The sequence below is a fragment of the Mixophyes fleayi genome, chromosome 2, assembly GCF_038048845.1.
Source record: "Mixophyes fleayi isolate aMixFle1 chromosome 2, aMixFle1.hap1, whole genome shotgun sequence".
In the NCBI taxonomy this organism is placed as follows: Eukaryota; Metazoa; Chordata; class Amphibia; order Anura; family Limnodynastidae; genus Mixophyes; species Mixophyes fleayi.
The window spans coordinates 334,514,494-334,541,099 of record NC_134403.1 but is presented as its reverse complement, the minus strand read 5'-3'; the positions used below and the strand labels follow the sequence as shown (position 1 = coordinate 334,541,099).

The 26,606-nt window shown below is 39.4% G+C and overlaps 1 protein-coding gene across 3 annotated transcripts in view; it reads right to left on the bottom strand.

The window, feature by feature from the left end:
- Positions 1 to 26,606, bottom strand: part of CTPS2 (CTP synthase 2) — a 154,844-nt gene that overhangs the window by 72,215 nt on the left and 56,023 nt on the right. For all 3 annotated transcript variants that reach the window (XM_075196967.1, XM_075196969.1, XM_075196968.1), the window contains 3 exons: positions 22,087 to 22,175; positions 9,208 to 9,302; positions 8,209 to 8,271 (listed from right to left, as the gene is read on the bottom strand). In XM_075196967.1, coding sequence (XP_075053068.1) covers positions 8,209 to 8,271; positions 9,208 to 9,302; positions 22,087 to 22,175 — 247 coding nt within the window. The remainder of the gene's footprint in view (positions 1 to 8,208; positions 8,272 to 9,207; positions 9,303 to 22,086; positions 22,176 to 26,606) is intronic.

Sequence of the window (26,606 nt, the reverse complement as noted above, 5' to 3'; positions counted from 1 at the left end):
AGAAGAGGCAATAACCGAATCACTTAAGGCAGGTAATCACGTGACCTGGCATAGCGAACGAGAGTAATACAAAATTATGAGCTGGCGCCAAACCCAACCCAACCCAGCACACAATTCCTCATGAGCCTGAAGGTGCATAATTATACTGATATATAGACTGACTTTGGCCTTCCCTAAAAAAAAAAAAAAAGTAGGCACAAATCCAGGTCAAACATATGTCCCCTTTCGTGAAGGTAATAGGTGATTTTTTCCATGGCCGTAATTTGCCAGGTATAATTTTTGAGTTCTACATTTGAAAGAGATAATGGATTTTTCCAATTCCTGGCCAATACGCTCTTGGCTGAACCCAAAAAATAGGTGGTTAACTTTTTAGAATGTTTGCCAAGGTTTTGGGGAGGGTAACACAAGAGGAAGATCCTAGAGTCCTTTTGAATTGAAGCTTCCAACATACTGTCTAGAAGGGTAAATATTGTGTCCCCATAAGTGTAACAACAGGACAGGACTATTAGATGTAGAGCAATTTACCCCCTATGACCACAATTTCTCTATCAATATGGGTTAACGAGAGGAAACATCCTCTTATCACCTGGATCCTATATCTCTGCTTCTCCCTTCTTTTCGGGTCTATCTACTATGTAGCCTGTGTCTCTAGTCCTCTCTGTTACCCCTCTGTTCCTTCCGTTGAACCTTCCTACTCGCTTATGAAAGCAGATTGTGAGAAGCTTGCCAGGAACACGCAGTTAGCTGGATCTGATGCCTGTAAGCTAGTATCAATCATTGATGATGATGTCTGATGGCTGTTCCGCAATGCTGTGAGCTCCTGTGTACTTTCTCGATAGTTATATTATATTTAATACAACTTTGCTTTACTTTAACCCTAATGTAAATACAGGTGATGCTCACTGGGTAGAGTATTACAGTAACAGATATAAAAGCTCTCTCCACCCACTCTATTGACCATTTTTAAGGTTTTAGTAAAATAATCATGTAGTTATGTCTGGCGGAACTTTACTATTCCATATATATATATATATATATATATATATATATATATATATATATATATATATATATACACTATATGGACAAAAGTATTCGGACGCTTCTCCATTACAGCAACAGGGACTGTAATGACATTGTATTCAAATACATACACTTTAATATGGAGATGGTCCCCCTTTTGCAGCGATAACAGCGCCACTCTTCTTGGAAGGCTTTCCACAAGATGTTGGAGTGTTTCTGTGGGAATTTGTGCCCATTCATTATGTAGAGCATTTATGAGATCAGGCACTGATGTTGGACGAGAAGGCCTGACTCACAATCTATGTTCCAGTTCATCCCAAAGGTGTTCGATGGGGTTGAGGTCAAGGCTCTGTGCGGGTCAGTCCAGTTCTTCAACACGGAACTCATCAAACCATGTCTTTGTAATCCTTGCTTTGTGCACTGGGGCACAGTCATGTTGGAATAGAAAAGGGCCTTCGCCAAACTGTTACAACAAAATACCCTGCTCTGAGATTTTATGTGATCTTCCGCTTCGTGGCTGAGTTGCTGTTGTTCATAAACGCTTACACTTTTTAATAATATCACAGTTGACCGTGAAATATCCAGCAGGGATGAAATTTCACGAACCATCTTATTGCACAAGTGGTATCCTATCACAGTACCCTGCTTAAAATCACTGAGCTCTTCAGAACAACCCATTTTGAATCACAAATGTATGGAGACTGCATGGCTAGGGGCTTGATTTTATACACCTCTGGCAACAAGTCTGATTGAAACACCTCAATTCAATAATTAACAGGTTTGGCCAAATACTTTTGTCCATGTGGTGTATGTATATATAGATTTATTTGGGATACAAGACAAAGCTGAATCATATAAATACATGGTTCGAACACAGAAATAATTTAGTATGATAAATCCATGTATTTAGTAAGTTGCAGGAATGCATTTATAAGTCAATAAATTAAAGTCATTTAAAGGTAAAAATATCTGTGATGGAGGAGTTAATACAGATATATAAAGAGATACACTTACTTTTCCCCTGCAGTCTGCTCCAAATAGACTGACTGCTAGCTGGCCCATAAACTCACTAACTTATTTTTACAAATGATAACCTATTGTAATATAAAAAATGTCTAAATATCATATATCCACCATATTTATATTTAATGTTCATTTGAAATTAATATTGAATCATGTGTTTTACATGTTCTGTCATAAGTGATTAATTAATTCCTATTTCCTTCTCAAATTGTTATAGTACATTTTTTATTTCAGAATAAATACCTTACTTTTTACAGTAAAAGTGAATATAAAAAAAACATTACGATTCACCACAGATAACTGGCAAAATTCTTTAAACCTAAGAAGCATTTCCCTATCTCCTCAGGAAGCAACTGACTGGGCTTGAAAAATGCTGGGCTATTTGTGCCGCAGACAACTTTTTGGCGGTATCTATAAATTTAATGTAAAAAGCAACATTGTTTGGGAGTTGCTGCCTTTTTCCTATGTGTGTGTGATGGGAGTGCCCATATTAGATTATGAGGCCCACTGCTTGTGGAACTAGCAAGCTGTTACCCCCAGTTCCCTCCTCCTCGCTTCCCTGACTCAGGACCCACTGCTCGCTAGTTTCGACTCTGCGTGAGAACAATGACTGTCAGTATCCTGAATGCCAATAGAATGGAATGTTTGCAGGTTCGATCACAGAGAAAGAATGTGTGTTGTTATTCAGCGAGGAGAGTGTTGGCCACTTTTGTGAGCGCAGTTTCTATGACGTGTACTGGGTGACAGCTTAATCGATGTGGGTCCAATAGATGGTTAGAAGTGTGTAGGTAAATCTATTTAAAATTTATGTTTAAAAAGCAAGGAAAACCATTATTTTAATTAATATATTTAAAGTGTGAGTATTACAGAACTGAATAATACACATGAAACAGCTTAACCTCGGAACTGGGTGACACAACTACCCTAAAAAAGCCCTCTGCTCTGCAGAATCATGAGTCATAGCACGGCGCAGCCCCATGTGTGCTCTTCCTCCATGGAAAGTACAGTCTCCCTATGGCCTCACAGCCCACCACAACAGCTGACCCCATCTTCCCATCCCCCGGTCCTATTCTCCTGTTTACAATTAGATTGATTCACTACCACCAGTGCTTGTCTCCTGATTTACTTGCTTCCTTCCATAAGCCATGAAGCATATGAATATACAAAAAACACATGGCTATGAGCACCCTCCCCTCGTATTCTGGTCTTCCTGGACACTTTCAATTGTAAAGAGACAAGTAAGTTAAAACCATGATCCTTGAAAAAGACCTATTTGGTGAGGTTGAAACGCGTTGGTATAAAGGGCTGTGAATTCTGGAACAAGAAGGACCCCACTAATACCATGTGAAGAACCAGAGGAACAGAGATTGCGCAGAAACCCCAGGGATTCTTTAACATCATGCTCATATCTGTTTCTATGAATATTCAACATCATTAAAGAGGGAAGATAAAGATTCCAAGTAATCTGATACTACGCCTTTTACAATTTTTCCTCCAGCAAGTGTTATAACTAAAGGAGTTTGTGTGATGAAGGACCAACTAACTTAACACACTGGAATTTATCTACTTGAGCATTGAAGGCAATTTTAAATAGATTGTCTTGTAAATGGAACCACATAAGAGAGATACTGCGGTGGAACAAATTATATGAATTGAATCACATTAATAATAATTTTTATGGAATGGTTTCATATTTTTGTGCTTTTATGGTTTAAACGATATATCACACTATGTTGTATTTTTACATTTTTTTCACATGCTATATATCACTTTGTATAAACACGGAGGTGGAAGATTATACAGTGTCACATGGATGCATTCATCAATCGAATATAAGTATATTTTTTGATATTTATACATTTGTTTTATGTGCACATTTTTTTATTTAGTTATCACATGGTCAATAGAGAGGTAGCACAATTATTGAAGAGAAGGGGGGGGGGGGGAGAGAAAGAAGGGAGAAGAAGAGAGAAAGAGAGAGAGGGGGGGGGGGAGAGAGGGAGAGGGAGGATGTGTGGGGGTGATGGGGATGTGGTGTGGAGAACACAGAATATCTAGTACCTTACAATATACTTATAGGGCTTCTATTAGTTTATAGCTCTTTTGCTGTTGTGAGTTAATTAGCCCTGTTTGGCGGCCCTAATGGCACTGTATATTGTGGGGATAAGGTACCTCCTGTGAGGGGTGTGGTTGTATGGATGGGGGGTATTTAGAGAGCTCTTATATGGCTAGAGCTGAATAAAAGAGGCAGTATGTGGTGTGATGGCCTCTAATGTTATAGTCTGTTGCTGTGTGGATGGGATAGGCGTTAGTATACTATGTGTGGTGGTGAGTGGGGATATTTGGTGTAAAGAGAGGTGTTTTGCTTTTGCTGAGGAGCTCTTATAAGAGCATTTGGTATCTTACAGCTGATCTTGTTGTCCTGTGGTTTGAGCGCTGCGGTGAGCGGGTCTTCTTGGCGTTTTTAGCGGCGATGTTGTGGCTGTGGATTTAGACTGGGCTGTTCTTTCCTTTGCTGTAGTCGCCTGTGCAGGACTTCCGGTTTTGGTGGAGCGCAGACTGCGTTCCACTGCGGTTCCTGTTTGTTTCCTTGTGAGCCTTCTTACTCTTTTGTTCCTGGAGCTATTTATGGGAAGTGATTTCCAGGGTGGAGGTGGCTGTTCAAATAGTCGTTTCTTGTAATGTGTGGGGGTCCAACGCGTTTCGTCCTTAGACTTCGTCAGGGATGTGTCCTCTTTGCGTGTTGGTGTTTTTATACTGAGAGGTATTCTGGTATTCCTAGGTGGTCTCCCATCAAAGTACTGACCATGACCGGCCCTGCTTAGCTTCCAAGATCAGATGAGATTGGGCTTGTTCAGGGTGTTGTGGACGTACAGCCACAACACCCTGAACAAGCCCAATCTCATCTGATCTTGGAAGCTAAGCAGGGCCGGTCATGGTCAGTACTTTGATGGGAGACCACCTAGGAATACCAGAATACTTCTCAGTATAAAAACACCAACACACAAAGAGGACACATCCCTGACGAAGTCTAAGGACGAAACGCGTTGGACCCCACACATTACAAGAAACGACTATTTGAACAGCCACCTCCACCCTGGAAATCACTTCCCATAAATAGCTCCAGGAACAAAAGAGTAAGAAGGCTCACAAGGAAACAAACAGGAACCGCAGTGGAACGCAGTCTGCGCTCCACCAAAACCGGAAGTCCTGCACAGGCGACTACAGCAAAGGAAAGAACAGCCCAGTCTAAATCCACAGCCACAACATCGCCGCTAAAAACGCCAAGAAGACCCGCTCACCGCAGCGCTCAAACCACAGGACAACAAGATCAGCTGTAAGATACCAAATGCTCTTATAAGAGCTCCTCAGCAAAAGCAAAACACCTCTCTTTACACCAAATATCCCCACTCACCACCACACATAGTATACTAACGCCTATCCCATCCACACAGCAACAGACTATAACATTAGAGGCCATCACACCACATACTGCCTCTTTTATTCAGCTCTAGCCATATAAGAGCTCTCTAAATACCCCCCATCCATACAACCACACCCCTCACAGGAGGTACCTTACCCCCACAATATACAGTGCCATTAGGGCCGCCAAACAGGGCTAATTAACTCACAACAGCAAAAGAGCTATAAACTAATAGAAGCCCTATAAGTATATTGTAAGGTACTAGATATTCTGTGTTCTCCACACCACATCCCCATCACCCCCACACATCCTCCCTCTCCCCCCCCCCTCTCTCTCTTTCTCTCTTCTTCTCCCTTCTTTCTCTCCCCCCCCCCCCCCCCCTCTCTTCTCTATCCACAGGCTGCGCCACGGCAAAACCAAGAACAGAAACAAAGAGATCGGAAATCGGAACACCCGAAGAATCCGTAACGGCAGCACCAATCCCTATCAAACCCCTGACAAGCGCAGACGTCCAAGGTAAGCTCACGAACGAGAGCCCCCCCCACCCTACAAGTAGCACAATTATTGGTTTTTGATATCCCCATCAACATTTATTGTGTATATTGGGATATGTGAACACAAACAGTGGCGCTGGATACCCTTAATTTTTTATATAGATTACCCTTTGTGTGAGAGCGTTTATCTGGTTCTTTTTAAGAGTAAATAGCAGCAACTGATAATAGTGCAGTCCATGACTTTTAATATTTTCTATAAGGCAAAATCATGTGGTGGCTGGGACAGAAACTCTGTGGAAAAGTCTTATCACTGTGCACACAGACAATATGCAGGGTTGTGCCCTGTCACACAGCTTAGACACTAGAGGGAACATTGTCTGTGATCATACATCTATGTTCTAGTGGAAATAAACATACCTTTAGCGTCATTTGTAAACATTGCTTAAAGGCACAAATCTGCACTAAAACCATAGCAACCAATCAGCAATTAGCTATAATTGTCTAACTTGCATTAGACAGATGAAAGCTAATATATGATAGATTGCTAAGGTTTCACTGTAAAATTGCATGTTTAATGTTGGTAAATCATTCTTATTGTCTCTTTCCATGGTTATTATATTTATTAAGACAATGTTTAAAGAGAAATGATCAACTATCCTTTCTGTCTCCAGAGAGAGATTCTACAAAATCTGAAATATTAAATCATATATACCAACACAGTAACTGTATTCCTCCTGCATTGTGTGAGTGCCTCCAAAAGGTGGGGGTGGTAATACGATGCTTGAGGCATGGCTGTGTCATGTTGGGGTGAGCCATGTCCCCCAGGGCGATGCCTGGCTCATCTGAAGCACCAGGCGGCTTTCAATCCACCAAAAAGAAAGACTGTCCAGCTGAAACTGGGACAGTTGGGATGTATGCTTTAATTATGAACTCTGCCCACCACATCTCGTTAGTTACAAACAGCAATAGTTCTATCTTACACACCTACCCCCTCAATACTCTTTTATTCCATGTTATTATGTTATTACCCAGGCTGGTCCATTTCCCCCTCTATTACGTTTCCTTATTGTAGGATGTTAAATCGTTTTTGTTATTGCTGTAACAATAAACATCACCATGTAGTTTTAATACATCAAAAAACATAAGAACAATTCCCTGTGGTTGGCAGCTGGGGAAACCACATGTCCCATCAGCCCCAGGAGGACTGATGAGTAGGGACAAATAGATCCCCAAGCAGAGAGGCTTTTCTTTCTCTTCTGTCTGGACAGAGAAGTGAAGGACATCAGGCAGGATTACAGGCAATATTAAACAGAGACCAGCTGAGTACGAGCCAATAGAGATTTATGGTTCCTAAGTGTCTTAGGAATTCATAACATTCCCATTTGTGCACTAGCTGAACATTACAAAGATTTCATCTCTAGAGACACCTTGAGGTCTGCAGCATCCAGAGGGGCCCTCACTGGACATTTCATTCACATGATAGCACTCGGTCACGGTACCTTTGCAACTATTTAGTGAACTGTGTTTGATCTTATCAATGTAATCTAACTTGGAGTGAGAGGGTGGATTCCTCCCCATCAGGACAGGTTCTTGTGTTGCAATTGTTAAAGTGCCGAAAGAACTGTAAGTGACCAATAACGAGCCCATTTTGGTCACCAGTTTTCAAAAGGACCTATTAACGTTCAGTGTATGTGCACCACAAGAACTAATGACCACTAGAACAAGCTGGGTCACTGCAGTAGTGTTGCTGAAATTGTACGGTGTTCGGCCTATAACAAACTTGGACTTGGTTCAATGTTATTGCATCACTGTTACATGCTATCAGTTTATTGCATTGCATATTAGTTCCTCAGCCTAGTTAAATATTTACATACTTACTGACTACACCTAGCTTGTATACTGCACAGCACTGTTATTTTGTTTTATTACTATTATTAATATTTATTTACTTAAACTTGCTTGTACCTTTACTGCCCTGTTAAAACAAATACATACGCTTGAGACAGACAGGGGTTCTCCTAGCTAGATCCCTGATGTGTGATGAAAGATCCAGCTCCTGTTGTGAGACCATTCAAAACTGACCTGGCATGAGCCACGAAAGATGTTAAAAATAATTGAATTACAGTTTCCTTGTAACACCCAAATGTTATATACACATCATAACACTGTATAAAATGCAGATCATGGTCTTTAACTTAAGAATTTTTGCGTTTTCTCACTATATAAAGTAATACAATAGCTCACCTTTCAGGTTCAAACAATTCCGTGCAAATTCCACCACCGCTAACTGCATCCCCAAGCACACTCCTGAAACACAGGGAAACATAAAACAATATCTACATTAAAATTTAACTTAACTGTAGAGTTTAAATGACTGTGTATGTAAAGATGTAAACCATAGAAATCTGACTTTTAAAATCAAAGTTTAACATTTGTACATATTCTTGCATATTTTGATAAGAGAATGTAACTTTATAGGTTATTAATTAGGCAAAAAATAATAGGGGGGTAACATCTTTTAGCAAGTATGTGCCTCCAAACAAAGTGCAAAATTAGGAAACAATGGGCCCAGCACAGCCCTGCCCTAATCCACCCAACCAACTACATTTGTGTGGAGACACACCCACTTTTTGATAAGCCCTGCCCCTTTTAGTGATTGTGCATTGGGGCGATTGGGATTTGTATGTATGTACAGTAGAAACAAGCAGCAGCACCTTCCACTACATTATAATTCTTAAAGTCTTTATAAGTATAATATATAAGTTAGTGAAAGCGAACCCATATGCAGATATAAAAACCACTACACATAACTAACTTTGTTTGGCAGTTAATAAATATAGATGATTCTATAGATATTACATATGCTTAACTTTTATTTCTTAGTATTCTGACATACTATGTTAAGAAGTTGTGTCAGTAAGTCTTATTTGGTGTGCAGGGCAATGCTTCAGTTAGACTTTCTAATCACATATTATTAATTACCAGCAAGAGGAGAACTCAGAAATAAAGAGAAATGAATTGTTGAAACGGCTTCTCATAGATTACGTTTGGACAAAAACAGGGCTTAATTGCTGTTCTCCGCTAAGACACTCAATTTTATCAACTGATTTCTAATGAGAAGTCTGCACAATACATCTTTCACCCATGTTAATTGCCAGGGACCTCAGTGACAGTGGTTCGACTTCCATTTATTCCACTTAGGCTGAAGATATCCATATAGTTTTCTATTTATACTTGCCGTACCTAGGAAAGGAACTTTTCTTTCTCTAGCCCAGGTTATAGCTTGCAGTTTACCTTCTGTTCCTCGTAAACCAAACCCACCAGGAACCAGTATACCCCTAAGTACAAAACAAACAGCAAATTAGACAATACGCCAGACAAGGTGTTTATTCATTTATTATTTATCATATCTGCATTATAGTGAAAACTATAACACTTATTATACTTACTGACTGTTTTTAGCAGATAAAATATGTAGGAAATTGGGTTACAGTAACCATTGCTAAAAAAACAAAAATTTACACAGCTTACTATATTTATCATTTAATTTTAAAAACTTTAGATAAGTGTGTCCCTAAATTCCTCTGATCTTGCACTATTTCAGAAAACGACAAGTTTTATAGCTTTGGAACTACAAGATAACAAATTGTTTCAACTTGTAGCTGTACCACATACCCAATACCCATGCCGCAATGAGCTTATCCCTTTTATTGTAGTTCTTTTATAGTGCAGTAAGTATATCCCTTTTTGCTGCATCACATATGTATTTTCTCTTCCGATCTACTGAGCTCCAATACCAAGCCCGGTGCACCATTTATATACTTTTTCCATAGCTCTTTCCTTGTTCTAGCATATGGTTCTGTTCCTGTTAGTGTACTGGGATGGTCTTTTGCTTAGGCTTAGATGGTACTTGGCCCAAATAGGAGCCAGTTTGAAATTATGTCGTTTTACATAATTCATACTTCCTAAATTTGTCTCCTATATATGAGGATAGTAGGATCTGCTCATACTGTGCATTAAGCCGAATGCAAGAAAATCAAACTGCTGTAAAAATATTGTGGGTATTAGGATCAATGATACAGGTACTCGTACGCCTCAGTTATTCAAACAAGTGGCAGTCTAAACCACAAGCCATAAGAAAATGTCTTGCTCTGACCCACTGACTACACTGCCGTACGTGTGCAGATATGTAGACACCCGGATCAATGGTTTCAATACCTTTAAAAGAGTTTGCTCCCAAATGGGGTTTCAGCACTACTAATCCATACAGAGCAGTGTATCCTAACTTTGACCAAAGTACATAGAAAGAAGAGGACCCCCCTTGGATTTAGGGGACCAATAAATAGGGAAAAAGGTTATGTGTTGGTGTTGAGGAGCCTTTTTTTAACAAAGGACTTTATCACAGTGGGTCTGATTCACCAAGGCACACATTCTGAGTGCAATGTGAGTTTGTTTAGAGACAAGCGTACATCGGCTCTGCACCCCACCGAATTCAAAAAAGGAATGGATCTGATGATAAGTGCGATGATGAATTTGGGTGTAGGTCTGCTCTGCACAAGACAGTGCAGGATACGTCCATTGCCTTTTCTAGCATGTATACGAGACTGTCATCACTAGTGATCAGGAATTAGACTAGCCCTGTAGCTGGAGCAAGAGATACGGCAGAAAAACAAATTACTTTGAGATGGCCAGAGCTGGATAAAGCTTGCCCTTACTGTACATTGACTACAGCAACCCACCCCTTTCCCACCCTGTTCACTCCCGAAATCGTAGGCTGTAGAAAGCGTCCTATGTGTTCGAAGATGAAGCAGACAGGGCTGTGTTTACTGGCGTATGTCATGTGCAGAGTGATTTACGCTCAAAATCGGCAATGAATCAGGCCCAGTATGTAATTAGTTATCAGTGTATTTTTATACAGATGTACATTATTATGCTTCATTATGCATCCCCGAATTTGTAGCGATGCATAATTATTGTCATCGCAAAATGTTAATACATAGACCCCCATGGATGTTTATGTATAACATATTGGGGCAGCACAGTGGCCTAGTGGTTAGCACTTCTGCCTCACAGCGCTGGGGTCACAAGTTTGATTCCCGACCAAGGCCTTATCTGTGTATGTTATCCCTGTGTTTGCGTGGGTTTCCTCCGGGTGCTCTGGTTTCCTCCCACCCTCCAAAAACATACTGGTAGATTAATTGGCTGCTATCAAAAATTGACACTAGTCTCTCCCTGTCTGTCTGTGTCTGTGTGTGAGTGTGTGTCTATATTAGGGAATTTAGACTGTAAGCTCCAATGGGGCAGGGACTGATGTGAATGAGTTCTCTGTACAGCGGTGCGGAATTAGTGGCGCTATATAAATAAATGATGATGATGTATAACAGAAAATGGATAAATATATACAGTATGCCCCACTCATTGAAATAAATGCAAATACCCAGAGTAAAAGACTCCTCTGTACATAAATATAAAACAAAAAAATACCCTTAAATTGTTCCTTTAATATGTGAAAAGTCCTCTAATAAAACTTGAATTGAATTAAATTCTACTCAATTATTTTTAAGTGGATCATTTTCATGTCTACTCCACTTGGCAAATGACAAATGAGATGTAAGGTCAATACATTTTATTATAATTCCATGTATTGCATCTTGACTTTCTGTTACATTTATCTATAACAGGCATGTTAATCTTTACCAGATTAGACTGACTGGTATTTAACTAAGGAGAACATATTAAGTACAAATCCTGGCTAAGATATGCAGGCACATCTGCTTACAGGTCTCATACAATCTGTGAAATTCCGAAGAAAGACAAAATGGAATGTTTAATAGAAAATGCCTCTGGGTGAAAACGTTTAGTATTTTCGAAAATTCTAAAACCATTCGTACAGTATTACTGATCAACATTTACCGCATGAAAGACATAAACAACACAGGTTTCACTTTGAATAATGATATGCTTTAGGCAATGCAGATGAACAAAGCTAAGTACAGCTTAAACTCTAAGAGAATGAGTTTTATCACTCAAGACGCATCATTACTGCGGTCCAGGCTCATTTATATACCGCATGCATCATGTTCTCTCAGTAGGTTTCCATTTATCAGTTGAGCAGATAGGCCTTAATAAGACGTAAGACGTGTTTCTATAAAACTTAGAGAAGTAGCTTTTTGCTTTGTAGGCACACTTTTCAGAAGCAGTTAATGATCTGACCTATAACATTCATCAGTAAAACACGACAATCTAAATACTTTTATAAAATCGTGAATTAAAATAATTGGAAACTCATAGATCCTACCTTGATTGTTTAGGTACAATAAAGAAAGTATGAAATCATACTAATCCTATGCACTTTGTGAGAAATATACATATGCAGACTGACTACTGCTTTGCACATGACTTCAAAGAAAATAAGTTGAGGGAAGAAGATCCCACATACTGTGTGAAATATTAGCTTGCAGTTTGTCATTATTCCCTGTTTGATGGAAGCATACAAGTGGGGGGTAGGTTTAATGTACCGACACTCTGCATAGAGATAATGTTACTTCTACAGCACTTATTGTAAACAAAATTAAATGTGTTGGAAGATTAAAGAAACCTTTAGCAAATTTTGCTCACTTAGAAATTAAATATCATGGCACGTCCATAAATAGCTAAAAAGATTGATAACCCAAGTTCACTGAATCAAAAATAGAGACTTCTCAAGGTGAAAAAAAATGAGTGAAAGTAGAGACAGGAATTATATCCAACAGTAACACCTTAAGGTCCTTGAGGCATCATTTCTTCTATGCGATCATCTCTTCATGAGTCAGCGCACCTGCCGCCGTTCTCATAGCAACAATCAGTGCAAGTAACGCCGACAGAAGCACAGGCTCCGATGCAACCACGGTTATAATGTAATGCAATATACAAATGGCACCTTACACGTAGAGGCCAAATATCACATTGCCATGCAACTTACATACTTGTTTTTAGCTGTTGAGTGAACCTTGCACGGCAATATGATGTTTGGTCTCTACAATCTATGAATCTCTTTTTGTTGTTTGTTTATTATGTTATATTAAAAAGATGATTACATCAGGGACTGTGCTTCTATCCGACTCTCTATTTAGACTTTTACATTTCTTTTTTAATCTCCATGAACTCCTCACACTTTCAGCTAGCGTTAGCATTACCCTTGTGGTTAAGGAGATAGTGAGTTCTCCCATCCTCTGAAACTTGTCCAATTGCCTTCCATCATACAACCATAGACTGAGCTGCTTGCATAAGAACTCCTGGCTGTTTTGCTTCGGGAACCATGGTGAGGCATATATAATGCCTGAAAAGCAGGGGTTCTAGCGATAAGAATCCTTAAGTTCTAGTAATTGTTGTGGGACGGAGCTTCAGAGAAAACAAATGGTTGAAGTATTCCTTTAAAAGAACTTATCACCTGACCCCCATACTATTACTACTACTTCAGAAGTAGATCCTTGCCTGAGTATTTCTGCTTAAAACACCAAGGTCCTGACAATGGCTAGCTAGCAAAGTGATCTCTGAGCACCAAAGGACCCAACACACTGGACTCTTAGAACCAATACCTCCGAGATGATTACAGGTGCCTGACCAGAGGATTTTAGTAAGTAACGGGACTTTACTTAACTGAGTGAACAGCCATGGTTTTAAACAAACAATAGGAAAATGGAACCTCTCTTTATACCGCACATAATTGTTATTAGTTCTCACGAAAATTGTACATGAAGTGCAAAAACTTAAACAGTTCAATATCAGTGAGACAGGCAACAAAACTATTACCAGTTTCACAGAGAATAAGTGACTAACATTATGGAATTTAATTAAACCTCTTTAGCAGTAATAAGAGATCAGTTAGTTTGTGTTGAATTAGTGCCTTCCTGTTAGCCTAGGTTTTTTCTCTAACATTATAGTCAATCCTCCAATGCCAAGATAGGCAATATAATCTTTCACTGTTATTTATATAACCCCATTAATCAGGGGTCAGTTCTCATGTGCACGTTTTTATGTGGTTTATACAATCAAGTGACAATAAAGAACTGAAGGTACAAATGCACTGTAAGAGCTATCTACATATCTGCTTGAGCTGCATCTGATTAACAGTAAGCACAAACTATAAGTTCAGTGCTGTACTGTGCCTCCGTGCTGCAGCTCAAAGCTCTCACACACAATCAGTTAAATGGCTAAGGAAGAACTCCAAACTCTACAATCTAGGGGGAGGGGTAACGCTGAGATAATTGGATCTAGATGCATAGCACAGTAGCTATTAGTATGCAGGGATAAAGTGGTTTCAGGTGGGGGTACAATAGGATTTAGTGAAGAGGTGGGTTTGGAGAGATAAACTGATAGATTGAAGGTTTGGGGAAAGCAAGACCCTGGTCAGAGGCAGATCTAACAGAGTATGAGTATCTTATGACGGAGACAGATGTATGTATATGGGGGATGTGTTGGTGATGGCTTTGTAAGTGATGGTAAATAGCTTGTATTTGATTCTGGAGGTTATAGTGCCAGTGTAGAGACTTGCAGAGTGGTGTGGTGAATGTGGACTGGCAATAGCAAAGATTAGGCTCACCATGGCATTTAGAATGGACGGGTGTGGTGATAGACAGGTGAAGGCCAGATAGGAGGTGATTTCAGTAGTCAAGGCTGGAGATTATGAAAGAATGGATAAGAATTTTGGTATTGTTCTGAGTGATACAAGGGCATATTCTGGATATGTTTTGAAGAAAGAGACAACATGACAGTGAATAGGACTGGATGTGTGGAGTGAAGCTGTCTGCCACTGACAAAAAGACAGCAGGCATGAGTGACAGGGGAAAGCTGAGGAGATGTTGTCACCAGTAAGGGAGACAAGAGGTGGGGTTGTGACAATGCAACAAGGGGAGATGATGAGCTCAGATTTGGACATGTCGAGATTTAAGTAGATACATTAAACCAAAAGAAGAAAGAATATGTGAAGTGGGGCACTCACTGAATTGTTATAATAAACTATAACTTTAATGGTATGCATTACAAAAACAAACTTTAATAAATTGGTGAATTGGAATTTCTTCATGACTCAAGTTTTATTAGCAAAATAATTGAAAACAAGATTGAGTGAATGAACCTAGGAATTGAATAATTCTGTTAAAATAGCAGACACCCTGCTATACTACGCCGCTGCTAAATAAATTGTATATGGGTAATAATTATCCCTCATAACAGACTCCAACATACAAACAGTCCATATCCCAATACAACAGAATGGTAGAAAGTTTTATGTTCAAGTTGCTCCTTTCCTTTAATAGTATATAATAGATAGATAGTTTGTATCTCTGGTTCAATAGACAGGGAGTGTCTTACTACTCACTGACCCCAGCTGTCACTCAATAGCTTTATGTTTTTATAGCAAACTGCTACATGTGTTAAAATACCAAGGAAATAACATATGTACAGTCTGCAAAATGAATTGTCATTTTTAAACTGTACAATCTAAATATATGCTGAGCAAGCAATGCCCTGACTTCATCCAACTCCTCCCATCAGTCACTAACTTCTGCTCCTTTGCTAATGCTGCCATCTTGCTCTGCAAACCTACATTCTTTGGTGGAAAACTAGTTGCACCAGCACAAATCAAGGTGTATGACATCAACAAAGAGGATCTTCTGCCATGCCTTGGTCACTTTGCACTTGGCAAATTGCCTCCTCTGTGTCCATGCAAAAAAAATTGGATTTATGTAAATTTGGCAGGAAAAAAACCCTGAATTTTCACAATAATTACGCTGCCTTTAATACAAATAAACTCCCCAAATCCCTTCAAATTAATCATGAGAGTGAGGAGACAAGTGGACTGTATTTTATATGTTTATTACAAGTGCACCTAGGAATGTGCTTTCTTGCAAAAGTGCACCTGGATTCAAAATACAGGATGGGACCTGGACAAAAATCAAATATTCGATATCTCACTAAATACACCATCGCAACTGGTTTATGTCAATTACATAATGTCATTCTTCAAAATGAAACCTCACAGTTTTGCACATGGGCAAAGTGTTTTTCACTAATCTTACAAATAAGGTCACATTCTCCTTTTAGATGAGGTTCAATCCCAGAATTCCCTCATTCCCATCTTGTCACAGTGCTTCCATCTCCCCTGTGGCCACAAAGGGCCAAGGTGACTGGTGCTGTTTGACAGTGTTTGGCTGATGATATTGTTGACAATACAAATGTTGATGATAGTTGACATGCATGAAATCCTCAAGAGCTTAAAAGGTTTTTGCAGTAATAATACATGTAAACATTGTATGTATATATAAAACAGTAAAGTACAAATTTTCAAGTTTAAAGCTCATATTCAACAACATCAAGTCACTGGATGTGAAATTGGCTGTGAGCAATACAAATGGACACATAAATGAATGAATGTTCTCCCTGCATGGCTGGCAGCACTGCTACCTCCTACACATAATAGATGAGGAGGCTTACTGGCCTTCTGGTGAACACAATAAAACAGATATGTTGCCAAGGTATATTGAACATGCATCCACTTTGTCTGTATACAAAAACAAGTCCATTAATTCATTATCTGCATCATGCCAGCACCTCCAGTATTGTTGTAACAGAATGATATAAACCTCCAAGCATAATGCACCAATGTTATGTTTAGACTGCGAAAATGACAATCACTCCTCCATTGAAAAACTTTTCGAGGTTCAGAATGCAACATCTGGTTGCCTAGAAACTGTATTAAAGTAGTTCTGCTGAATTTCTAAATCAATGGAACGCCAGATTTAGCGACTCATCTCTAAAAGTGACACTCATCTCAAATTATTAGTGCTTAATTATGCTTTAGAACAGATGAATGTAAATTCTTTAAAAAGTTTTATTGTATCCAGTCTTTGAGTAAACATAGGAGTAGTGTCTGCCACTTCTTTGGCATATCTGTCATATTTTCAGACCTTACTTGACATGGTTACATCCCAAGTCATATCCCTTCCCCAATTATGGCATAGATATAACTTGTCATTTGGCCACACACCCAAATTATTATATTGTGAGGGCTTTCTACTCTGTATGACAGGAGAATTCTGGGAGGTTATAAATGGATTGTGAGGAAGAGAAAGCAAATAATGGAACTTTATTTATTAAAAAATTTACAGCTGCATTGCTCACTCTGCTGGACCAACATGGCTTAGGTAGGTATGCGAGGGGGGTTAGTGATGTACCTGGGGGGGTTAATGATGTACCTGGGGGTGGGTTAATATTATGTTTGGGGAGGGGGGGCGTGATAAATGTAATTTTTTATTATAATGTATGTATTATATACTGCGTGATCTGTGTTATGTACTGTGTTCACTTATTGCCCGGTTTTCATTATTTTATTAACCTATACATTGTCCAAACAGGTTCCAACATTCCAGGATCCATACAAGAATCCAGTAGTTGTGAAAGCTGCTATAACAGGGAGGTGAGAGCAACACTGTTTTAATACATAGTGGCAGAGACATGGCGGCTGCGTATTTTTACTGGTAGTACGGTAAAAGTATCCGCTCATTTTTTCATTTTTGCTCACACCTCTATGGGGCGCAAGCAAAAATCAACAGATATTTCACTAAATATACATGAAAGATGTCTCCATGACCACTCCGCAGACACATTTGGTGTACTTCTTTCTGATTGAATCTCCCCAATATGTCAAGTTTAAAGTGATGCAATCACGCCCCATGTTGACCATGTCCCAAAAACCGTGGCCTCATCCCATTCGGCCCTTTCCTTCCTTATCTATGGAGAAAGGGAGGGAAAAAAGTGTGTACACTGCAAGGATGAACAATTATTGTTTAAAAGCTTATTGTATGGTTTCATTTGATCTTTAAACCAGGCTAAAATGTTGTTCAACGATGGAACAATGTCGTTCCAATCCTGCATTGTGTATGCACTCATGACCGGCAGTCTCCATAGATTTCTATGCAGTGTGCAGAGTCAGGATCTTTTCAGTGATGGCTATAACAGATGAGCACAGATCTGAAGGTAAAGCGTGCAAAACGTGTATAGTGTGTACACATGAATCAGCAGGCTGATGGGGACTTTTTTTTTTCTGTCGTTGGTAAAATCGTTAAAGATGTTGCATTGTGATACATTTTCTGTAGCGTGTACCCAGCCTAAGCTTCTAAATATCAAAGTCCATCTTTCTACTGCATACCACCCTCAATTGAATGGCCAGACCGAAACTGTTAATCAGATACAGAATCTATAGATTCTCTGTGAGCTATCAGCAATCCAATTAGCTTAACTCCTGTACTGAATTTGCCTACTATATCTAAGTGCATCAGTCAACACAGTTTAGCTTTTTTTTGCGTCCATCATGGCTATCATCCACAAGAATACCCAACTCTGACCTCTGGATGTTCAATTCCTACAGTCACTAATATGGTATGAACTATCAATTGTACTCAATAAACACTACGGAGGACATAGTTTAGGAGACGATGATACAGCCGTGCTGATGAGAAACACAATCAGCCTGTTGTATTTCAAGTTATAAAGGTGTGGCTTTCTACTAAAACCCAGGAATTCAAAATTTAGGACAATATAAACATCCTTCTAGAATTGGGGTGTGATCTGAATCCCTTGGTCTGATACCACTTCTGGGATGCTATGTACTGAAAGCACTTCCTTCAGGAATATCTGGCTGCTTGAGGGACTATTGAAAATGGAACAGACCTTAACAAAAGATTAATTGGGACATCTGGACCCACACATTTCTAGCATATTGATTACTCCTGCTTCATTTCCTGAGTTGAGGTCATCCCAACTTTCATGTTTTCTTACTGAAATATGTCCTCAAGTCCAGCTCATGCCCCCTTTCTAGTTCAGGACAATATAAGTGTTACAGCTTTCCAGTACTGTCATAAGCTTTAAGAACAGACATAGGAGGTCTTCACCTATAGCAGCTGCCTTTCCCGTAGAGTTAGATGCACTCACAGGTTGTCACACACCGCACCAGTTAATCACATTCGGAGTAACAATCTGCCCCTCTTGGCAGTCTCTCTCTCTCCCTGGCAGCGTGGAGTTCCTCCGCTGGTGGGTGCCATGCTCGGACCCGGCTTTTATAACTTCTTGTTGGATTCACATTGGCTGTCCTCTGGCTGGTTCTCTCTATATATAAAGCACCTCCTTCAAGACTAAGGTGCAAAAAAATTACAACAGCCAGGGCGGAAGCGAGCAAGAAGTCCCAAGTAACTTAGGAAACGGCCATGGTGCGAGAACCAGAAGTGACATCCTGGCTTCCTTGGCAACAGTCAGGACGCAAAGGCAAAAGGGTACCCGAGCCGTCATAGCTAGCCCAACGGCTTGTAACAATAGAGTATATTGTCTATTCTTCCAGGCTTTTCAATACATTTCATGTAGCACATTGCCCAAAGCCTGTTCCTTTGGCGCTTTGAAATGACCATATTAAGAGGGGGTGGGATCTTTGATGATCCACCAAATACCTTCAGTATGCTCAGAACAAACTCTATTTGTGCAAAAAACAATCTCTTATTATAGATGGAGTTTCAATATAATCCTAAACCAAACTACTTTTTCTGTCTGCTAATTATCAGATTTTATGGTCAAACACAACACAGTTAATGATACAGTACATCACCATAATTTCTCCCTCATTTAACAATTTTCCCTCTGCTGACTGTATTGAGTGATACACATTATTCTAACTGTCCTTCCAACTCCTGTTGTGCAGAGTGTCCACTTCAGCCAGCTTGCATGCGTCACAGTCTTCTCTTTCAAGAGACTTCATTAGTAACAGCAGCTTGTTTATCTTTGTCCTCAACCTTTGTCAATGGTGTGAGCACAGTCGGTAGTTTTCCTCAGACAATCATCACAGTTTGCTGGGGGAAAATACACATAAGTATCATACCCCACAGGGGTGTGATCTTAAAATATACAAAGTTTAAGGCACTTGGTGCAACTTTGAGCAATGAAACTTGCCTGCCATTGCCTTTCACTTGTGCGGGGCTCATATAAAACAGTCATGTGTTCTTCCACAACTGCGAAGGTAACTGTTTTCAGCGTCTGTATCTGAGTTTGGAAAGACTTCCTTGCTAGACATTACCTCTTCAAAAAGAAAAAAAAGACAGGTCATTGTTAAACAATCCATGTCTTTGTAGTGCAATTAAACTGCATGAAAAGCCTGACAGCACACTAGACCCAAGGAAAGAACATAAGAAAATTACCCTTTGTAGAATGTCTCTGCAGAATGTCTGGCGCTTTGAGAGATTTTCCTTTATATTGATTAATTCCTTTTTCCATGGCAAATTGCAACTTGCTGTGTAAAGTGTTTTCTGTCAATCTGTAATACTCTTTGGTGGGAATTTAATTGGCCGCGTTAGTGCCGAAAGTAACGCGGCTTGCGCACTATTACCGTTACTACGGTAATAGTGTGCATAATTACCGTTACTACGGTAATCTTTAACACTGTTTTTTGTTCAGGGAGCCATGAGAAAAAATTTGGGTTAAATTTACGGTATTAACGGTAATAGGTTTAACGAAGCGTTATTCCGGGGGTATTGAATTTCCCCGTTTGTGTACTCTGATGTCATGTCCTATGAAGTTGGCAGCTTGACCTAGCTTGTTGATTTTTAAGCTCAATATTTGCAGATTTGCACGTGGCTACATGTTCAAGCTTAGCTGAGGTGAAATGGCCATGGTTGGTCAGACCCTCTGACATGGGTTGTTGCTTCAAGCCTTGGAAAAACGTAGAGGTTGTCTTCTTGCACACCAACTTTGTCACATGTTTTGATAAGGATCTCCAATAAAGTATACACATTTTAGTAAGCAACACGGGCACCTTCGAAGCCAACTCTTACTTCTAACCTAGTCGAGCAATCACTCCGTACCTTTTGAAGCCGCTCTTATACACACTTGCAGCTGTTCTATTCCCATTTGTGCACGTCTTCAAGAGACATATTTCTGCTTCCCCTTCTCGTCTTGTGTTGAAAAGCATGATTTCAGCTATATGAGTGTTACTCAGCGTCTTTCAGACAGCAGGGGTTGGGTTTTCTTCTAAATTTTTGGTTTTGCCTTTTCCTCAGAATTCTCATTAATAGCAAACACAAATCGTTACAGTTGTCTGTTTCTGAGCTATGTATGTATGGTGGGTCCTATCAGTCCATGTTTCAAATACAACATGTTCCAAAGTTAAGTAATGTCTAACATGCAGGGATATTCTATCTTGATGCATTTTGTGGGCAATTTCCAGCACTATTAGTTGGCAAGGAAAAAGCTTAGTAGATGCTCACTGATGCAGAGTGAGTACTATGTCACTTTGCTTTGCCTATGTTACATGAAATCGGTCTACACGTTCCCAGAAAAGTGGTGGCACACAGATGTGGCTATGTGGATTTGCGTGATTCTGGCACTTGTGTCCCCTTGCACCTATAGAAGTGGGATGGGGAGGAAGGTGTTCTAACTCAAATTTTAATTTTATTTTTTCCTATATATTTTTCTTGTACATGAGAGAGAGGGTTGCTCCTCCTGTATTAGAAAGTTGTATTGATAATTAAAAATGCTACTAAATGAGAATCCTATTTGTTATAGAAACAATAGAAAATTCACTCTGGTACCCTAACAAACAAACAACATTAATGTCTGTTTACAAACACATGACAAAAGTGCTAAAATAAGTCATAAAGGTTTTATCATTTCTGAAATAAAGTCCTTTTTATATATTGCTTTGTGTACTATGTGAACGAAATCCCCCATTACTGCCTCTGCCCGTGAGACAAAATGTCTTCCTGCACGATATGCAAATGCTGAAGGTGGGCTGTGAAGACTTATGCTCACTCTAGGGCAACTTCCTCTTACGTCATAGCTCCCTTCCCTTGTAGCGCAGAGGAACAGTAGGATGAAGCCACACGGTAGTATGATGACTGTCTGCATTTGCATACATGGTGGGAGACAATTCACGCTCTCTTCCACGCAGAGGGAGCAGTGGGGGACTTAATTCCTTTGGTTATAAACAGCGCTAAAGGCACTATGGAAAAAGGACTTTATCACACACAAGACAGGACCTCCTTAAAAGGTCTTATCCAAACATATCACAATATTGGATACTACTAATCAATAAATAAAACTTACTGAGCTTTGCACAACTTTTCCCAGGCCTTATGGAATTTTACGGGATCTTCAGCTTTAGTCGAAGGTTCTAGCTCAGTGGAATCTATGTACTAAGGTAAAGAAAAGACATGTTATTATGAGATGCACTATGACAGTTAGTAAAATTCTATTGTTACTGGAAAGCAATTTCAATTTCTGTTACACTGCTGCCGACCTTTGTTAGATGTGCTTATGTCTGAAGTTATTTAGTATTATTAACCTTTCTTAAACACAAGTTGTCTAGATATGAAAGCTACAGTACATTGATAAACAAAGGGTACACAGCAATCGTGGTAAAACAAAATAACTACCTGTATATTGCACCATGCCTAAAATATACCAAATTCCATTTAGAAATTACCAATGTTTCCCCACACAGTTCCTAGCGTACTGTTCACTAGAATCAGATGGGATTTATTCCAGGCCGCCAAGCCAGGGCGATAGACCAATTTCAAATTATTAATCATAGACGTCTCCCAGATATACTGCTCTCTGTAGATGCCAATAAGGCATTCGACTAGATTTCTTGGGACTTTATGATTCATGCATTGAAGGCATATGGCTTCTTGGCTGAATTCCTGACGGGTGTGTCTCCACTGTACAACTCCTCATCAGCCAGTCTTGGTTAACGGCTCCTTATCTGACCCTCTAACCCTTTCCAATGGGAAGAGGCAGGGCTGCCCCCTAACACACCTTATATTTGTTCTAGTTATAAATCCCCTGGTAGCGAGGATCCAGCAGACAGCTACGATAACGGGTGTGGAGATGAGGTCCCAGGAATTTTTCTTTTTGCTTACGAAATTAACCTGCACTGGGCGTTGCGCAAAGCCCCTTCCCTGGATGAATCTTGCTTGGAGGAGGTCTTAGAGGGGATTGCCAAGAGCTTTATCTCCATACTAGTCAAGCAAACAGCCTATAAACTGTACTACAGATTGTACTATACCCCTGACAAGCTATTCAGAATGTTTTCTACGTCTACTTCGAGCTGTTGGCGGGAATGCGGTCAGAGGGGTACGGTGCTCCACGTTTGGCGGAATTGCTCATGCATAGCCACTGCCTTCTGGACCCTGGTCCTCTTACTCATAAACTCTGACTCAGAACAACAGGTGACTAAGTCATTCCTTTTCTTTTGCCCCCTACCTGATGAGAGCTCCTCCTCTAACAAACTTATCTCCCATATACTAGCGGCTGCTAAATTCCTGAGAGCCAACCATTGGAAGAACCCTAATCCCCCTTCCATCCAGGCTCTGTGAAAATATGTTTGGCATATCGCAAGCATGGAAAGTATTACGTACTACCTCCATGATAAATTTCATAAGTTTAACAAGATATGGGCTCCATGGTATGTTCGAGAGAGTCAAAGCTGCCTATCCACCTCGGCTACACCCCCAGTCCCCGTGAATTAGACCGTGGTCCGTCTCCGGATCCTCCAGGCTGGGTGTGGTGCACCTTGGGTAAGCACAATGCTTATGTTGAAGTTTGATTCCAATAGTAGAAGACTATTTTCCAGTAGTACTAATTTCTGTGCTACTTGTGACTGACCACCTCCTTTCTTCCTCTTCTATCCTCTCCTACTATTTCTGAACTTTCTCTATCTCCCTGTCCCCCCTCCCCCCTCTTTATAAATCGTAAAAATGACAGGAAACACGCTGTATATCAATATTTTATAGTTTACTTCTGTTGTTTGTACTTTTCATGTTGTTTTAACTTTAAATAAAACAGAGGATTTATTTTTATGTCAGTACATACAATATACTTTTATGCATGTTATTTAATAGTTCATTATTTTCATGTCACCCTGTAAAACTGGTGCCTAACCGGTAACCGGCAGGCTGTATATGGTCTTTCTGTGCTATTCCTGCCAAGACATGAGGGCGGTCGGGAGATTTGTTTTCAAATAATTTTTGAAACCTTTTCTCATTATGGCAAGAGGGATAAGGTGAAGTGGTAAACGTCCTTGGTAGTGCTTCCTGAGCAGCGGTAAGTATCCCACTTCAAGCTGTCAACACAACTGACCAGTGAGCAACGTTGGGGGCCACAGTTCTTCAATCAGGGTAATTAGCTAATTGAGAATGAGAAGGAAATAGCGGCACGAGTAAATACTAATGTAATGGCCCTATTACTACTTGTAATGGGCACTGCTGGCATTTTATTCAGCATCACTACATCTGTTGGTATTAATGGACAATGCTGTCTACTGGCATATTGGTGACTTATTAATTACAATATTGTTAGTACTGACATATCACTACTGCTGGCCCTTTATTTGGCAATACCAATACAGATGGTATATTAATGGGTATCACAGTTATTGCTGGTATATTAGTGGACACAACTGGCTCTATTACTGCTAGAATTTTATTGAGCATTACTATAATTAGTGGTAGCTTATTACTGGAAATTACTGTTACTGATGTAATATTAATGAGCATTATTAAACATTTATAGTTCTATTACTGCTGTATATATTACTGGGCATCACTGGTACTGCTGGCATACTCCGTACTATCTAAGACTTTACAAGCACCCTTGTGTAGAGCTTTAGTGTGGGTGAGAAACACATTTTAACACATTATTATGTTGTGTGCAAATACGGTAATACAGTCAAATACACAAGAGAATAATGTCTTATTAATTAATAAAAATCACATTCATCATTAATAAATCTAATACAATACAACATCTTTACATCCATTTTTATCCCTTTAAAAAAACAAACGTGAATCATCTTTCCTGCAGCATTCCATATGGAAATGACGCTGATTAATTTAATCAATTTATCTAATATAGCCATGATGCTAATGAATGACGTATCAGCTGTAGTTGCATTTATCCACAAAGTCAATTAGAAGGGGTTAGATAGTACTCTTGATAGTCAACATTGCCAATGCTTTTATTTGCACCAGACGTGCGTTCACGCCCAATTGGGTCGCAAGTACATGTACCCACAATGACTACCCAGCCTACACTTGCCCACATCTCCCCCCCTCCATACCACCCCTGCATGGTAATGAGTCCAAGTTAAAGATAAAGAAAATACTGGCGCCGATTGATATGTAGAAAATAATAATAATTAGAGTGAGAGCCAGATCGCAGCTGTGAAGGATTGGTTGGATCCCTAAATATGTGCAGAAAAACAGAAGAAACTAACCTCGCTGAAACTAGCAGTCACTCCAATATATAATACGTCAGAGAGATTGATGTATAAAAACATTTATTACTACACAGTGTCATAAGCAATTGCACATAGTAGCATGTAATATGTCTGAAACTACACAGTAAAAAAATATATACATGTATTTTTTCTCCTATCATCAGTGCACTGATGTATCAAATGAGACGCTAAAATCATCCACATGACCACGCAAGTGATTAATCAAATATCCAACAATTTCCTTCAAAATGCATGGATTAATAATCAACCTCTATAATAAAAGGGTAATCATAAAAATAATTCACCCATAGAAACTTCAGCATAATTTATATGCACATCACAGCTGGAACAAAATGTCAATATATATAATTTGAGTCACTGCTCCTATCCAAAAACGGAGCCAAATAGAGACTAATAGTTTGGAATCACAGTCTCTATTTGGCTCCGTTTTTGGATAGGAGCAGTGACTCAAATTATATATATTGACATTTTGTTCCAGCTGTGATGTGCATATAAATTATGCTGAAGTTTCTATGGGTAGATTATTTTTATGATTACCCTTTTATTATAGAGGTTGCTCATTAATCCATGCATTTTGAAGGAAGTTGTTGGATATTTGATTAATCACTTGCGTGGTCATGTGGATGATTTTAGCGTCTCTCCTTTGATACATCAGTGCACTGATGATAGGAGAAAAAATACATGTATATATTTTTTTACTGTGTAGTTTCAGACATATTACATGATACTATGTGCAATTGCTTATGACACTGTGTAGTAATAAATGTTTTTATACATCAATCTCTCTCACGTATTATATATTGGAGTGACTGCTAGTTTCATCGAGGTGTAGTTTCTTGTTTTCCTACGTTAAAGATGCCCAAAAACTTAATACAGACTATATATACTTTGTTGTTAGCATGCACAGTGTGAAAATGCTTATCTTACGCAAATAAAAGAGGCGTACATCCAACACTAAAATAAGTCCCTGTATACGCAACATTTTGGAGAAGTCAAGGTTCGCAGACGAGGTCCCCAAAATGTATCAGATTGCCTACTACTGCCCTGACTTCACAAACGTCTCTTTATTTTTGTCAATGTTTGTGGCTAAAGCTTAGTATACCGACCAATCGTGTATGTATATTTTTTCAGAAATCTAACAGGTTATATGTGCCGTTCAATGATTTTAAAGATTTATTCAATTGAAAACAAGTCTTGATGCTTTCAAAGATGTTAATTTTAGTACATATAGTTGTTATTCCTAACAAGACCTAGAAAGTGATAGTTCAACAACCCTGAATGTGCAGAGAATCCTGTCTGAAAGACCTCAACGCAGAAAGTCAAAGCT